This window comes from Aythya marila (genome assembly GCF_965140915.1).
Source record: "Aythya marila genome assembly, chromosome: 2".
Lineage (NCBI taxonomy): Eukaryota > Metazoa > Chordata > Aves > Anseriformes > Anatidae > Aythya > Aythya marila.
In genome coordinates this window covers 67,033,024-67,049,153 of record NC_139043.1, presented here as the reverse complement: position 1 = coordinate 67,049,153, position 16,130 = coordinate 67,033,024, and the positions used below count along the sequence as shown (strand labels likewise).

The window sequence follows — 16,130 nt, the reverse complement described above, 5'->3', positions numbered from 1 at the left end:
ACAGCAGTCAGTGACATTTTGGTTACAAGTATTTATTCTTTGCAGCTTTGCACCATGTTATTTGCCAGCAGGGTCACAGCTGATTCTTGAGGAGAAGATAACCTTTAACTAAATTTCCACGATCTCATTTTGTGGCACTTGAATATCCCAAACCCATGAGGAAACACCAATTGGAAGTAAATATGTGTTTTTACAGAATCACAGAATCATCTAGGTTGGAAGAGATCTCCAAGATCACCGAGTCCAACCTCTGACCTAACATTAACAAGTCCTCCACTAAACCATATCACTAAGCTCTACATCTAAACATCTTTTAAAGACCTCCAGGGATGGTAACTCAACCACTTCCCTGGGCAGCCCATTCTAATGCCTAACAACCCTTTTGGTAAAGAAGTTCTTCCTAATATCCAACCTAAACCTCCCCTGGTGCAACTTTAGCCCATTCCCCCTTATCCTGTCACCAGGCACGTGGGAAAATAGACCAACCCCCACCTCGCTACAGTCTCCTTTAAGGTATCTGTGCTCTTAGTAAGTATCATTGCAGCCTTCCCCAGTCTCCTAAAGTACTTCTGTCACCTGAGACTTCCAAGCTGAGAGGGAGGAAAACAGGACAGGACATTTCTCTCCATGCTATTTCACCCAGGGTCTTCATAGCAACAAGCAAGAAACCATCTAATGCACAAAACTGACCTCTGCTTGCCTTCTACTTGCTTTGATTGTTACCTTTCTCATTGTGAGTGTGACTTAATCCAGCAAATGTGGAGAGAGAAGGCAAGGTTTCTTTAGCTTGTTCTTCTCATGTGGTTCTGACCACAATAAGAGGAAGGAACCAAAAGACAGGGGCTGATGAATAGACAGAATAGGCAGAGACACTACTTCTACCAGAGGTGGTATAAAAACCAGAAATTTGTCATTTTACTATTACTGAGTCACCAGATTCCTCCAGACCTCTCATTTTATCTGAAATATTCTTACTTCAGATGCCTACATTGTTATCACTTTGTGGTTTAAATTTATCATTTCTCATGTAAACATATAATTCCTTTGATTTATGAATTTATAATTTATGTATTTGTCTTCACTTCTATAAAGTGAATACAAACTAAGGTCACAAATACATGTTGCCTACAGAGGAAAACCAAAAAGAATTTTTTTTCCTCTGTAAGGCAATGACTTTGGTAAAAATATTTTTTTATAGATGTTAATTTTGCAGGACTGCTTTCCCCAGTTAAAATATCTGAAGCAGAGTTCAGCAACTTACACGTTATGTACGTACCAACTTCTGCCAGTAGTGGAAATGTATGTAAAAGATTTTCACAGACATCTTAAGTATTTCTTCCCTGATAACTTCCAGGGCTGCCTCCTGTAATTACTTAGGATACCAGTCTCAAGAGAATAACGCTGTTATTACAGTGTGTAAATAAATTAGTAACAAGGTCTTTTTTTTACTTCTACGTATATGAAGTACAGTGTGTCAAGAGCAGCTATGTACATTTAGCTACTGTTGTGCAGCAATAAAATGTATATGAATATCCTCTGGTTCCAGAGTTCAGTTTTAATATTAACTGATTCATCGCTGAATGACTTCAAGTAATCATGGCACCTGAATCATCTTATAGTCATGGCAACCTTTTATTCACTCTTTGGAAATTAGTACTGCCAAAACAATAATCTGTTATCTGAACAAAAATCTGTTATCTGTTATCCATGCCTGAAATAAATAAATAAAAACATGGCCAATACTGTAATGAGGCATTGAGAGTAACTAGAACTTTACTGTTGTAGTAGGTCAGTTAGTAATCACTTAGACAAGCTTCTGGGCTTTCACACAGAAAATAGAACATTTTAAAAAGTGTTCATCACTTTTTGATGTTGTTTTGTTTCAGGTCAACCGTTTGTAAATCCTGATGGGACGCCTGCAATATACAATCCTCCCAGCAGCCAGCAGACAATGAGGAGCCAGATGGTGGGACAGTCTCAGCAGCAGCCTTCATCCCAGCAGCCTCAGCAGGTTCAACAGCCACAGCAGCAAATGGCAAGTCACCTTGTCACACAGGTAGGTGTGGAGGCCATTGGAAAAAAAAGTGAAGCTCTCAAGGATATGAAGAACGACAGAAAGATTAGGGTAGGGAAGGAAGCAGCTAGACAAAATATCTTTGAGACAATGGGGCCCATGATATATTTATTCGACGTGGATGAAACAGCTGGAGTAGAAGAATTCTTCTTAAAATTCCATCTAAAGGATGGTTTCATTTTGAAAAAGACCATTAAACTAATTGAAATATGTCTACATAGTCTTTAAATTTATTTTGGATAAATTGCCATGTACGTGAAAGTTGAAGCATTCAATTTCAGACTAGTTCAATCTGTAGTTCTGTACATATTGTGAAGTTGAGTGAAGTTATGGGAGCTCAGATCTATATTGACTCTTTGCCAGACAACTTTCCATGGCTTGGAAAATAAAAGCGTGTATTAATGGTTTCTCCTTTGTAATGTTTAATTACTCTCCCCATTTCCTCTATTTTTATTGGTGTAGGTTTATACTAGTTTTTACTATGAATAGTAAATAGTTTTTTTTACTATTTTTACTAGTAAATAGGTCTTTACTATTAATAATAAAGCTCTCGGTAAATTTGCTCCCTAATGCTAGTAGACCATTAGCAATACTGCGTAAAATTTTACAGTACTATTCTCTTTATACATTTCTGCTCTCTCGATAAGAGTTGCGGCATGCAACATAGGTAGAGGTTACAAGAATATTTACACAGACCAAACAGGCATGGAGATTTTCATCACCACCATGCCTGAGGTAGGGTATTGACCACTGTTTCTTAGCTGCAATGTCTGTCAAGCTGAGGGCAGAACTAGAATCCATTAGTGATAGTGTGAGAAGGGAAGGAGGAGAATTTGAACAGCAACTTTTCAAAGTTTACCACTTTGTGGACCTTTAAGGATCCTTGAGAGCTCTGTGTGTGCTTGGCGGCTCTGGCCATTCATACTTCTACAGATTTCTCCTGATGTGGTGTGAACTGCCACAAACTTTTCCCTGTCACTTTCAATAGCAGTGGGGTTGTGTTAAAAAATTCAGGTACAACTTGGGACCCTGCAAACTCCTTTTCAAGTTATATCAGGGCTGGGCTGTAGGTAACCTTCTCTCCAAGCACCCTTTCCCCAACAGAAAGACACATGGTCTTCTGTCTGTGCACCATGCTCTGGCTACAACCCCACTCCTAGCTGGAGCTCTGGAGCTACAGCAGTAGTGGGGAACAGCAGCATAGTTTAGGCACAGTGCCATGGTGCTTCAACTCCTTGGCCCCTGGATGTCTATGGCACATGGCCAGACATAGCCAAGCATGGGCAGCAGCCTTTCAGTCTGACTCAAACTTAATTTTGTGGATTGCATGCCTACTCCCTCAGCATGAACTGCAAAGCAAGCAGAGGGAACTACTCCAGCAAGAATCCTATATTCTACTTGCTCCCAGAGCAACCAAAATCTACAGGGCTTTTTGTGTTATAATTTGGCACAGTTTCATCCCAGCTTATCCTGTGAGACAATGTTTAAATTTAGTGAAATGCTCCGATTTTACTGGGTTTGGACTAATGCTTGTGGTTTTTGTCTTGATTTGGTCTCAGCAGTTTTAGAAGAAGAATGTGGTAGCAAACCTGTATAAGATTCAAGGTAAATGATAGATTAAAATAAAAGGAGTAGTAAAGCTATTCCAAGGCAATAATGCTGTAGAAAATTGTTCTTTTGCTTGGATGAAATGTGCTTTGAGCTGACAGACCTCTCTCTTGTTAATTTACAACCTGTTTTTCTCTTTCTAGCTACTGTGTTCTGCCAGAGCAGCTTTCCAATCAGTATTCCTTTGCCTATAGCACACTCAAATGACTTAAATCAGTCATTATCGGCAAAATCCACATACTTACACTGTGTTGCTCTTTTATTTTATCTCAGAAAATTAAATGTAGAATCTTAATTTTGGTTTTGCTTCACATCAGTAATAAGAGGGTGTAGCTGTGGCTTCATTTACTCTAACAGCCATCAAATATAAGAAAATAAGCAGAAATTCGTAATAAAGAATTGTTTGTGAAAAGATGAATCAAGGACTAAAATCACAGTACCTGATCTCTTGTACTGTACTGGTGATTAGTCACCTGTATTTTCAGAGCTGTGTTTGAGAAAGACCTTTGTTCTCAGTAATAGAGTTTGTTGTTGCTGTTCTCTCTCTCTAAGTGGGTTGTACTTATTGCCTTTTGCTGTGTTTATTTTGCAGCCTGTTCAGGCCATGCAGCCATCTTCTCAGTCAGTCCAATATCCAGCAGTTTCTTATCCTCCCCAGCATCTCCTGCCAGTCTCTCCAACACAGCAGTTTTCTGTGGTACTAAAGACTTTTGTATTTTCCTTTACTTGAAGTTGTGCTTGTGTGTGCATGAGTGTGCTTGAGAGCCTCAAGGGCTTGAGACCACAAGGGACTTCCCAAAATGAGACCCCCATCTCAATCCCTTTTTGCCTTAACACTTTTGATACTGACAAGCATTTTGTAAGAGTGTATCCACTGATTCTAGTTATCCAGCCTGGGCAATGAAGTTAGGAGAAGGGTTCTCTACCTGGTTACAGGAACCTCCAGAAAATACTCTGTTGCGCCTGTGTTAGGAACATGTCTCTCCCCACTTCGTCAAGGGAGCTTAGATAGTTAACTTGAGTATTTGAGATTTAGACATTTTATGTCCACAAATACAGGAGAAGAGAACTCTAGGACATCAATATACTAAAACTGCTGCCTGGATTTATTCCCTGATCATACCAGAGCACTTGGAATTGGGTATTGATGAGCCAGCTGCAAAAGGTGTGATATTATCATGTATCATGATAAAGCAGTAATGGCTCATATATAATAAAAATAGAGTACACTTTTGGAGTTTCAATCTGGCTTAGTGCTTATAGGACTAAGTTTACACAGTTGTAAAATGAAGCTGATATTTTAAGAGGTGCTACAAGTTTTTGTTTTGTTTTTCTTGTTATTCTCTCTCATGCTGGTAATATTGTTTAAGGCTGATTTTTTCCAAGGTAGAGTTGTCACCTAGTTATAGTAAAAGATGGAAACAAAGCCGAACAGATCCCTGCAGCTGGAATAGTATTATTAATTCCTGGTAGATGAACAGTAAAAGACAAGAAAAAAAGACCGCTGCTGAATGGAAGTTGGATATCTCAGTGCTAGTTCCCATGAAAAGTATCCTGCAGGCATCTCAGGTTGTTCTAAGTGGTAGTAATACCTCGGCTGATAGTTTTAGCAGCTAACTTAATAGTGAAGCTTCACCTTCTTTCTGAAATTGTTTTCATAAATGCTGAACTAGTGTCCTTATCCATTATATTATACATACAGTGTGTTAAATTGTAGAGTTTTGAAGTTCTTGGTCTCTATTGTGTAAATCCAGAGGCATTCCAGGTGCAGTAAAGTTTCTCATTGAATTTATTTGCAATCATTTGCCATCCAGGTAGTCCATGTACTAAGTTTTTAAAGAAACAACTTCAAATAGATGACTTATGTGTCTGAATATAAACGTAGGGTGATGCTAAATTTAATAGCGATCCTTTCTTTTGTCACCTGAAGTTCTGGCTAAGAGTGTTTAAAAATTAGTTTGCACATTATCTTTTTGCAGACTGGAAGGGTGAGTCTCTGTGTAACAAGTGCTTGTTGCAGTGCTCTCTGCAGAAACCCTTTTTTCTATTTTGAAGTTTCCTGTCATAAGTATATTGTGTGGAATGGTTTTGGAGAGCGAAGCACCACAGGGATGTCAACACAATCAAAGAGGCTTCACTTAAAAATAGATTGGGTGTTTTAAGTAAAAGTAATTTTTGTATTGCCTATTCCTTGTCCCTGAGGAGGAAATAAAGAAGGGACTGTAGTCTGCATATTAGCACGCACTGTAGTTTTATGATGAATTTATTACTATACAGAATACATTTTAATGTTGGATATTTAAGTCTTGCAGTATGGGCACAAATGAAGATGCATAGAACCACATTTGTAAGTCTTTGACCTCCATAAAATAAACTTGAGGGTTAATTTTGTATGGATATTTTTGCAAGACTGAACAGATACTGTCTAGAATCCTCGTGTCATTACCAGGATGTAATGAGACTTAGGTCCATTGGCTTAGTTTGGTATGTTCATCCTACCATAGATTTTTCCTCCTCTCCAGTCAAATAAAATACTTGTTTCTTTTCAACGCTGAATAAAAAGTCTTGAAATAGTAACTGAAGGCTTAGCTTTTTTTTTTTTTTTTTTATCCTTCTCTGTGTTTGCAACCTTGGATTTTTTCAAAACAGTCCAAAAAGGAAAAGGTCTGCACCTGAATCCTACTGAATTCCTCTTGGGATCATTTTGAAACACAGGTGAAATTGCCAGCATGTCTTTGGCTGAGGAATTCTGTGGGGAAGAGGTATTCATCATAAAGTTATTCTTGTGCCCTTTATACTGAAAATGTCATCTTCTGAATGCTGTAAAGTTCACTGTCATTTAGGGTGAAAAAAAAGGGAGTGGGGAGGGTAAAAGCCAAAATAATTGGCTTTTGTGCTAATCATCTTGCAGCCCAGAAGTCTTGTCAAAGCTTTTATAGTCATTTTCATTTTAATTGCCTTCATTTTTGGTAGATATTCATGCAAAGTTTAGCACTTACTTGAGCTGAGCAATTCGTTTTCCCCTCATGCTCTGTTTGAATCTATTTTGTTTTGCTAATTTGCATAAGTGTCTACCACAGATATCATGTCTACACCATTTTCTACTGGCTTTTGCCCTGCAGCGAGATGACATGACAACACAGTTTAACCAGATGAGCTTGAGTCGTCAATCATCAGGAGACAACCCTGAATCACCTTCTGGCCCTGTCTACCCGTCACCTATCTTACAGCAGCCTGCCCAGCAGACGGGTTACATTATGGCTTCCCCAACTCAACAGCTTCCCCCAGGAGGCTTTACAGGTTCAGGTCCACCAGTGTCTCAGCAAGTGCTGCAGCCACCACCGCCGCCCCAAGGCTTTGTGCAACAGCCACCACCACCTGCTCAGGTAGGCAAAACCTTTACTTCCCTCTATTGCCAGTTTGGCATGATGCTCGTTCTTGATTATTGGTTTTTTTTTTTGTTTTTGTTTTTTTTTCCTGGTAAAAACTTAGCAGATTTTTAGGCAACAGGAAACTTGCAAAGCTTCTATCATTTCCCGGGTTTCAGCAATTCATTGCCTATCCCCAAACGAGTTTCTGAACATATGTTTATACTCCAGGACACATCTGTACATGAATATGGAGGAGAAGAGTGAGTAAATATCTGTAGTCCCTTTTCCCTGTATATATACTAAAAGAGCAACATACACATCAGCCCAGGTAGTCATTAATCATATTTAATTGACTTGAGCATGTGAGATGTCACAGATCAGTAATTTTTACTGTCTTCCTGAAGACTGATTATGTTTTACTGTTCACTACCAAACATCTCTACTCGTCTCCTGGGTACCTTTACAGAATATTGAAAGTGATTACTGTCAAGTAAAATGCACAGATGAATTTCTGGCCCGTTTTCAGGGCATACACTTCATGTTATCACTTTATCTTAGCCAATTATGGATAACTTCATTTAAACTTTACTTAAAAATGCCACAAATACTGTGTATCCTATTTTAATTTTTATCCCTTTGAAGAAAGTATTTAAAAATAAAGTAAAAAAGCTCAACATTTCTTTTAATGTCAAAGTAATGAAGAATTCGTGCTGTTATAATGCTTTAAGTGGGCTGGAGATCTAGCGCCTTGCTAATTAACAATAGAAGAAATCAGAGGAATACTGGATGCTTGCATCCCATAGAGGATTGTTGTATCCATTGTTTCTGAAGTTAGAAATTATATACCCCTTCTTCTGAGAGAAGAATTATGGAAAAATAATATTAAGGAGCTGAAATTCAAAATAATGTTATGATTTTTAAAATGGAAAATAATGCTAGTAAGGTTTCAGTGTTGACCAAATGTAGGGGTTTTATATTTGTTTTAATTTTGGGAGGAAAAAAAAATGACTTGAAGAGCAGAATCACATGATGCATCCCTCTCCCTGTCCAGATTGTGTTTTCTAAGTGACTGAGTAGTGGCTGTCCAGCATTCTCTCCTCACATCTAACCCCTGCTGCCATCAGTGTTTTCAAGTGTCATTTAAGCAAGCCTCACAACACTTCGAGTGAACCAGATCAATGCGAGTGCCTCCATTTTACAAGCTACCACTGCAACAGGGGCAAAGCGGTACATTTCATAGCCCTGCAAGCTGGGGGCTTTGCTGTAGGAACTGAGGGGATGGCAACCATCACACTGCCTGGTGTGCTGAGGACCATGCTATGGGGCTGCATGTCTCCACCTCTTCCATCTCAGGGGAGACCAAATATGTAGGACACTCTGGGATGTCTACCTAGACCCCTTTCTTTTGACTTTGGTGCTTTTCTGAGCTTATGTCACAGAGTTGCTTGCTGTGCAGTGTTCATCTGGGGGTGGAGTGGTGGGGCTTTCCCTTTGTGATCTGTAGCTCAGAGCAGGGGTTTTTTACTCCAAATAGCTTAGCGTCACTTTGTGAAGCTGTTTTCTGTTATTAAACTTGTTCTGTTGTTCCTGGTAAAACCGTGGAACTTCTTTAGAGGACAAGTGATGAGGAGGTGACTTCTCATATATAGGTTGCTGTAGGACCAGTAATATACTACTGGTGTGTCTTAATTGCTGCTGTGTCTCTGTCCATATCACTAATGTGCTACATACAGGGGCTTTCCTCCTACATCATAATAAACTGGAGAGTTACTGAAGGGTGGAAAAAAAGAATCTTCTGTGTTTGCGGCAACTTTAGTTACTTCCTCAGGGAACAGTTTGTCTTTGGGGAAGGGTAGAAAGGTGCAAAATTCAGAGCTGTCAGTTTCCTCTGCGTTTGTTGCATGTGCACACTTTTCATTTCTAAGTTGTCACTGTCCCAAAAATCCCATCTTGTCCTTGTCTTGTTCAAAAATGTTTGTGGAAGAGAGTGTGTGGGGGCCAGTCCCTGCTGGCCATGTTCACATACTGTGTAAGTACAGTGGCCTTGGTCTGCTGAAGAAGGAGATGGGGCAGCAGCTTTTTGGCATCAGCATACACAGATGGGAAATTATGATCTAGAATATGGGATGGTGGTTTAGGTGCTACTCATAGCACAAATAGGGGATCTCTCTTACAGGAAGCTAACTGAAGACTTGGGAAATAGTAATTCCTCTGTTCCGACTGCCTGTACAAGCTTTACCAGTTCAACTTACTGGGCAAGGCAGCTAGACCGTAATGCCCTCCCCTGCCCATGGCAAAACTTCTCTGTGGCACTGGTTACTGCCAGTCTGAATCCCCTGTTACTCTTCTGGATTTAGATATGATACTAGGCTGGTTTCAGATGCCAAAGCAGATAGTCTGAGGAAGGCTTAAAACCAGAAAAGCAATAAAAATAGCAATGCCCGCAAAACATCGTGATGCATTAATCAGTGCAAAGTAATCAATGTAAAACAAATTTTATATCTTAAATGTTCCTATTGAATTTATACCAGTGAAAGAGAGGCTAGACACTAATGGCTAATTAGTTCCCGTAAATGCATTGCTGATAAGGTTCTAGTAGATTGGCTGTGGGGCCATCTATGCTGTTGGAAGATAGGAGAGCCATGAACATTTGTATAGAAGTCCTGTATACAGTATGAACTTTTCCTTTGGGAGCTGAAAAATGGAGTAAGAAAAGCTCTCCAAGCCTTCAAACCCAAAGGTACTACATTAAAGTATTAGCTTTTGTATTAAAGTTCAATTAAATATGTCTCTACAACTGCTCTCCAAGTTGATGTATCAAAGTAGCAACACACGGAGTTTGGAAGGGCATGCCTAAGAAGTGGTGAGAGGACCTCTTACACTTCTTTTGCCACTTTAGCTGTTCTACAGCTTAACAACAGTCATGATGTAATAACCCGAAAATAGTGTTCTCTTTGTTCAGCTAATTGGGAAGAAAAACAAAAAAACAAAAACAAACAAACAAACAAACAAAACCTTTTCCTGGGTTTTCTGAAAGGGACTTTGAGCAGCAAATTCCTGTTTCCTTTCTGTATCACAGGTAGGGAACATCTTCACTTTCTCAGTTTTCTTCTCTTTTTTATATTTCTTCAGTAGCACTTATGGACTCAAGCACTTCAGTAAAGGTCCACAACAGTTTCTGACAGCATTCTCTCATTGGTGCTTGTCGTTGCTCAGCATTTGGTGCTTCTAGTTTCTGCCTCTGCAAATGAAGAAATGAGAAAATGGCAAGTACATATGACAACGAGAAGGCAGCATATTCTCATTTAAAACTTATCTCCACCTCTGACTCACTCTTTATGAAAGTTTGTGAAAGTGCAAAATGATATCCAGAAATGAGATGGCATGAATTCTTGGAGAGGCTGGGAGAAGTAATGCATGTTGAGGGATTTTTCACCTGAGTTAACTATGTGTCATTACTTTGAGATGGCTCTTTGCAGAACTCCCCTCCTAGAGAATCCATAGGTATTGTAAGACAAAATCTTTATTCATAACATGTCTCCCGTAGAAGACATGAAAAAAGGTTGGGGTGTTAATTTGGAGGCAGAAGTCCTGCATGTCTTTTCTTGATGATCTGATGCAAGGGTATTGGAAGATATACCTGCAGGTGTTGTACACAGGCTGTTGTTGTTTTGTTACTTCTATTATAATTGTCATGGAGGATAAGGGGAAGAAAGAAATCCTTGATGAAAGACTCAGTACAGTCAGTAATGATATCGGGAAGAAATGTACCTTCATGTTTCAGTACATTATTGTGGTTTCTGTTGTCTTCGCTCCCATTTTATGTAACTGTAGTTGCCATTAGCAATAGAGGCAGAATCATTAATCATCTGGATGAAGGTGTTAATTCAAACATAACTAGATGTCAGCAATATTAAGAGAAGGTAGAATACCTGTGTGATGACAGAATCAAGTTGTGAGTCAGTAGAGAGAGAAGCTAGGAAAATAAAAATGATTCTGAAGGATGTGTAGAATTGTATTCCTACAATGAAGACATAAACAATGTAAATTTAATGAAGGCTGTTAGAGAGCATCTGAGAGAAACCTGGGATGATGATGCATTTTCACTGTATGTGGACAGAAAAAAGTAGAAAGCCAGTGCAAAATTGACTCTTTGCCCATCACTTAGAGACAAAGCATGGTAAAAGGAAGAAAAAGTAATAGCAGTTCATGCAATAAGTGTCTTTAAAGTGAAAGTGATGTACCCAATCCTGTTGCAGTTTAACTTAATTTTTTTTTTAAATATAGATAAAATAGAGATATGTTAGAATGGTCAGCCTCCAAACAAAGAGGAGATTCACCTTCAAAATAAGAATATCCCAGACAGAAAGGATCATCTGTCAAATATTTTCAGGGTAATTAGTGCAGAGGGGGGATTTTTTTATCATGTCAGTGATTAAAATCATAAAGTAACGTCTTTAGGCTAAAGAAGGTGGCATCTAGGTTATGGTCTCAGATGGGCAGTTTTTTTTAGGATAATCAAATAATTGTCTTGGCATACTTGTTAGTGTAGTGAAAACTTGTTAGTTCTGTAAATGTTATACTATCTAAAGGTCCAGGATTAGACTGTGCATTCACATAGGAAAGCAATTCAAATGTAATTTGGCATTTCTGTAGGCTTCAACAGAAATAGTGTTTTTTGTTAGAGAGCATGTAAGCGAGATATTAGTAATGCTGATGTAATGAGAAGCTGAAAAATTCAGGAGGGTCAGAGGGGACAATGTGAGCAGTACTTGTTACTTGCAGTCCCTCTAATTTCACTGTTCACTAAGTAATATCAAAAAGGACAAATAATATTTCGCCTATTGAAATATAGATGTACTCAAGATAAATGAAAATGAAGCCTTCCAGACCCCAATCACCAAAGACCTATTTTATCCATGTCTATATTTTACACCAAGTCATTCTTTTAACATCTGATCTCTTATTTGCAAGATGTGTGTGTGTGATTAGTAGCAAGTTCATCCATTAATCTTTTGAAATTGAATGATTTTTTACCCAATATTCCTACCACTAAGATTTTTCATGGTGATAGATTGCACTCTAATAAGGTTTTAAATGGGGTGTATAACAAATGTATTACATTACAATGAATTCAGAAGATGAGAGAAAACCTTTTGACTAATTCTGAAAAGTTAATATGTGATGAAAAAAATAGTAAAATCCAAATACACCTGGAATGTTTCAGTACAAGTGCATGTTCAACTACTAAACCTCAAAACTATACTTCAAAATTTCTGCTCTTTAGGCTATGTTTTAAAGTTTATAGTTACACACTCCTCCCACAAGAGAGAATTCACACATACTTGTGTGTTTTCAAATATCTAGAGTCTTGTCTGCACAAGGAAAATGAGGAAGTGGAGGGTAAATCAAATAAATTTAAATTCTTTAAGGGAGATTAAGATGATGATGATGATGATGATAACAACAACAACATAGATTATATCTAATCTGTTCCTCTGCTCCCAGACAGGATCAGCTATATTTCTTGACTTAGCTTGAGTCCTCTCACCTCCTTCAAGTCTGTTATTGTAGAGTCTTGCTGAGAGCAGTCAGGTTTCCACATGAGTTTATGACACTAAACTGTCCTGATCCATTATTTATACTGCTATGATGTTTAAAGAGTAGATTTGCACCCTAAATGTCTGTGTCTACTTTCCTGGGTTTTCTTTGCACAGACACAAACTCATTGTGTTTTTTTATTTTTGTCCACTTTACAAGGCATTTTGATTTTGTTACTATAGTCTCTAAGAAAACAAATGACTCAAGGACAGGTTACAGCCATTAGGTCTCACCTGGTGTCCTCATGAGGAAGGATAGCTAACAGCATTTTCCAATCAAAACATTCTTGTCTTTTTCATATTGGTTTGAACCTATCTGATACTATTGGGTATGGGGGGGAATGAAGGAGGGGGCGCTATGTGAGCTATGTGATTTCCATTGATTCAGGAGAAAATTAATAAGCCTTGCAAAATGAATGGGTATTCAACCTCTTGACTGACAGGTGATATTGATTGTCAGCCTGTTTGGGGGTGTTCTCTTCGCCAATATCAACTGGTCCAATTATGTTGATTCTGATACCTTTTCTACCATGCTTATTCATTAGTCATTTGCTTGCCCAATTAGCCATGCATGCCCTTTTCTCCTCTTTTTTTTTTTAAATCTGTACTTTTTCTCTTTCATCTGACAAAGTATCTAGGAAAATTTCTGATCTCTTTTACAATGTTCTCTCTGTATACAAAATAATGCAGTTACCTTTACTCAATTAATTCTTTCCTTGATGGGTAATCAGAACAAATGAACTCCTCTAGGAACATTCTCTACATATACATAAAAGTAGCAAAAATAGTTCTACGTTTTGTAAGAAAAAAACAAAAGCATTTGTATAGCTTCATGGATGTGTCTGAGTAGGATAAATGATATGTGCAAGGAAAGTTATTTAATGATTTTTAAAGAAATGTTGACAGACTTGGCAGAAGTCATGAGAAATATCATTAAAGCCCATGTTCCTCTGCAGTTTGTTGGTACCATAAGCTTCTGAACTTTATAAATTAGCTGAAGAATCAACTGTGGATGAAAATGAAAAATTTTGAGTGTTCTGAACTTGCTAAGGGTCAGTTGAAAACTGTTTAGCACAGATTTCTCAGTAACGGTGATAGAGCATGTACAGGAAAAATCCTTAGCTTCATTTGCCCTCAAACTTCACATTCAGCTACACCATAAGGTGATGTAGAATGAATTGTTCTATAGTAATAATAACAGAATAAAAAGAAGCCCACCTTGCAGAACTTGCTGAATCAATGCCTTCCTTTAGCTCCTGCAAGAAAAAAACTATGATTGTTTTTGCACACTAAATGCAAAACGAGCTTTATGGGGAAACGTTCATGTAAGGAAGAATGTAGCTATTAAAAGTGGGAATTTAATAATAGTTTCATACAAGGATTACAGGCATATGGATTCTATCTTTCCCCCTCTCTCTCACCTATCTATATTTTTTAGTCCAGGCCATTCTTTGCTTCATACTAATCATTTCCTCCAGAGTTCACTTGGTGGTTCAGTTCACTGTCTATGCATATTATGTTGATAATGGAAGGTGTTGTTTGCATCCATTTTTCTGCAGAATTTGATACTTGCTATGATTTCTTTAGTATACATGTGTATGTTTTTTTTTTATGCATTCTGTATGTTTCTCTTCTAATTAAAACTTTTTTCTATCTGTTTCTGAAAGCATCTGCGAGTGAATTTGGTAACAACCCTTTTCCTAGCAAAGCTGAATACAAGTAGCAGAGCTTGAAGAGCCATGAAGCAAGTCTCTCCTCTTGATAACTGTTACCAATATGCTTTACTTTAACTCTTGCTCCTTTTCGGTTTTGGTTTTGTAAGTCTTTGAGTTTCTGATTATGTAGTTAGCTGCTATTCTCTCTCTCTCTTTGCAGATGTCAGTGTATTATTACCCATCTGGTCAGTACCCTACCTCAACAACTCAGCAGTACAGACCCATTGCCTCAATTCAGTACAATGCACAGAGGAGTCAACAAATCCCACAGGCTGCACAGCAAGCAGGTATTTATATCTGCTACTCATTTCTTCAGCTACTCGCAGTGCATTTTACTGGTGAAACCTATTGGTTGTGTTTTATTTTTGAATTTGAACAGTATAGGAGAAAGCTGATGAGTTTTCTTTGAAAATATGATTAAAATTAAAGATTGGGAAACTGTTGGAGGTACCAAGCAGTGGAAGAATGGAGATTGCATTCTCCACCACTGCTATCCTGCATGCAGTGCCATGTCCTCAGTGTCAGTGCGCCACATAACAGGCACACAGAGAACATGAGCAGTCAAGCCATCTACATGCAATTTTGTCCTTCATCATGCAAACTCTCAAATCATTTGTAAAACAAGACATGTTTCAGTTCTCTGCCAGAGGTTTGCAGCACTGCAGACCAGGCCAGTTCTGTGTTTTGTCATGGTTGTGCTCCACCACCTTCTGCTTTACCTGAGCCTGGGGAGCCGTGCGGTGGCCCATGTGGTTGGCAGCCGGAGGGACCAGTACCTGCAGGGATGTGCGGCTGGAAGGGGGGCCGTTACACTGTAAGAGAGTGAGTAGCAGGTCTCACAGTGAACCGGTCTCTTTTCCTGCTGTGGCATGCTACTCCTGATGATACCAGAGTAAGAGGGACATAGAGTTGGGTGGCTGCATGTTGGGGAGGACAAGGGCTGTGCTTGTGAAAGGATCCTTGCATTTCTGGTGAATAAACAGCTCATTTGGTTTTGGAGGGTTTTGTTTAAGTCGTTGGTTGTCTATTCCTTTAGAGCACACCTTCCATCATAGAGTGTCTCAAACAGTAACCCCGAGGAGGGGGTTTTGTTTCCCAGTAGGGCCTGCAATTACAGACATGCAGGGTAGGATAAAGCATTCATCTTTCTGTCTGGGTTTAAAAGAAAGTCTTCAGAATAGCAAAGCATGTTCCTGCAAAGGCATTGATACGAAAACCTTTTAAGATGCAAGTCAAGAGCCCAGACAGAAGAAGCAAACAAGACTTATGGGGTCATCCAGCCTGTTACCCTGTCTTTGTAATGTAACTGCTGACAATTTTGTTCATGTTCTCTCAGGCAGGCAGGAAAGCAAAGACACAACAAACAGCTATAACTAAGCAATTGATTACTTAAAAATAAATAAATAAATAAAAATGCTGATCTATGCTTTAATAAAATTGGTGTTGGTCTGGTCAGTGTCAGTGGTGGCTAACAGCGTCTGCTTTCATAACTTTGTATTTCTACATTCCTGAGATAGAAGGAGGTGAGATATTGTACAAAGGTCATCTGTCTCTTCTAGCTTCTCCTGCCTTGCAGTCTGGCACCATATTTATTACCTCAATATACTGGATCTTTGAACCTAAGTGTAAATCAATTTATAAGACATCTGGTTCTACTGTGTTATTATAAAAGCATATTTATCAGTTTAATACTACATCGATAGCATAGTGGGGATTATGGTAAATGAAGTGCAAAAAACATGATCTGAAATACTTAAGTGAT

General features: G+C 38.6%; 1 protein-coding gene across 11 annotated transcripts in view; it reads left to right on the top strand.

The window, feature by feature from the left end:
• ARPP21 (cAMP regulated phosphoprotein 21) overlaps window positions 1-16,130 on the top strand; it is a 207,028-nt gene that overhangs the window by 147,921 nt on the left and 42,977 nt on the right. For all 11 annotated transcript variants that reach the window (XM_082754978.1, XM_082754976.1, XM_082754985.1 and 8 more), the window contains 4 exons: window positions 1,887-2,056; window positions 4,275-4,379; window positions 6,805-7,068; window positions 14,529-14,655. In XM_082754978.1, the coding sequence (XP_082611104.1) occupies window positions 1,887-2,056; window positions 4,275-4,379; window positions 6,805-7,068; window positions 14,529-14,655 (666 nt within the window). The remainder of the gene's footprint in view (window positions 1-1,886; window positions 2,057-4,274; window positions 4,380-6,804; window positions 7,069-14,528; window positions 14,656-16,130) is intronic.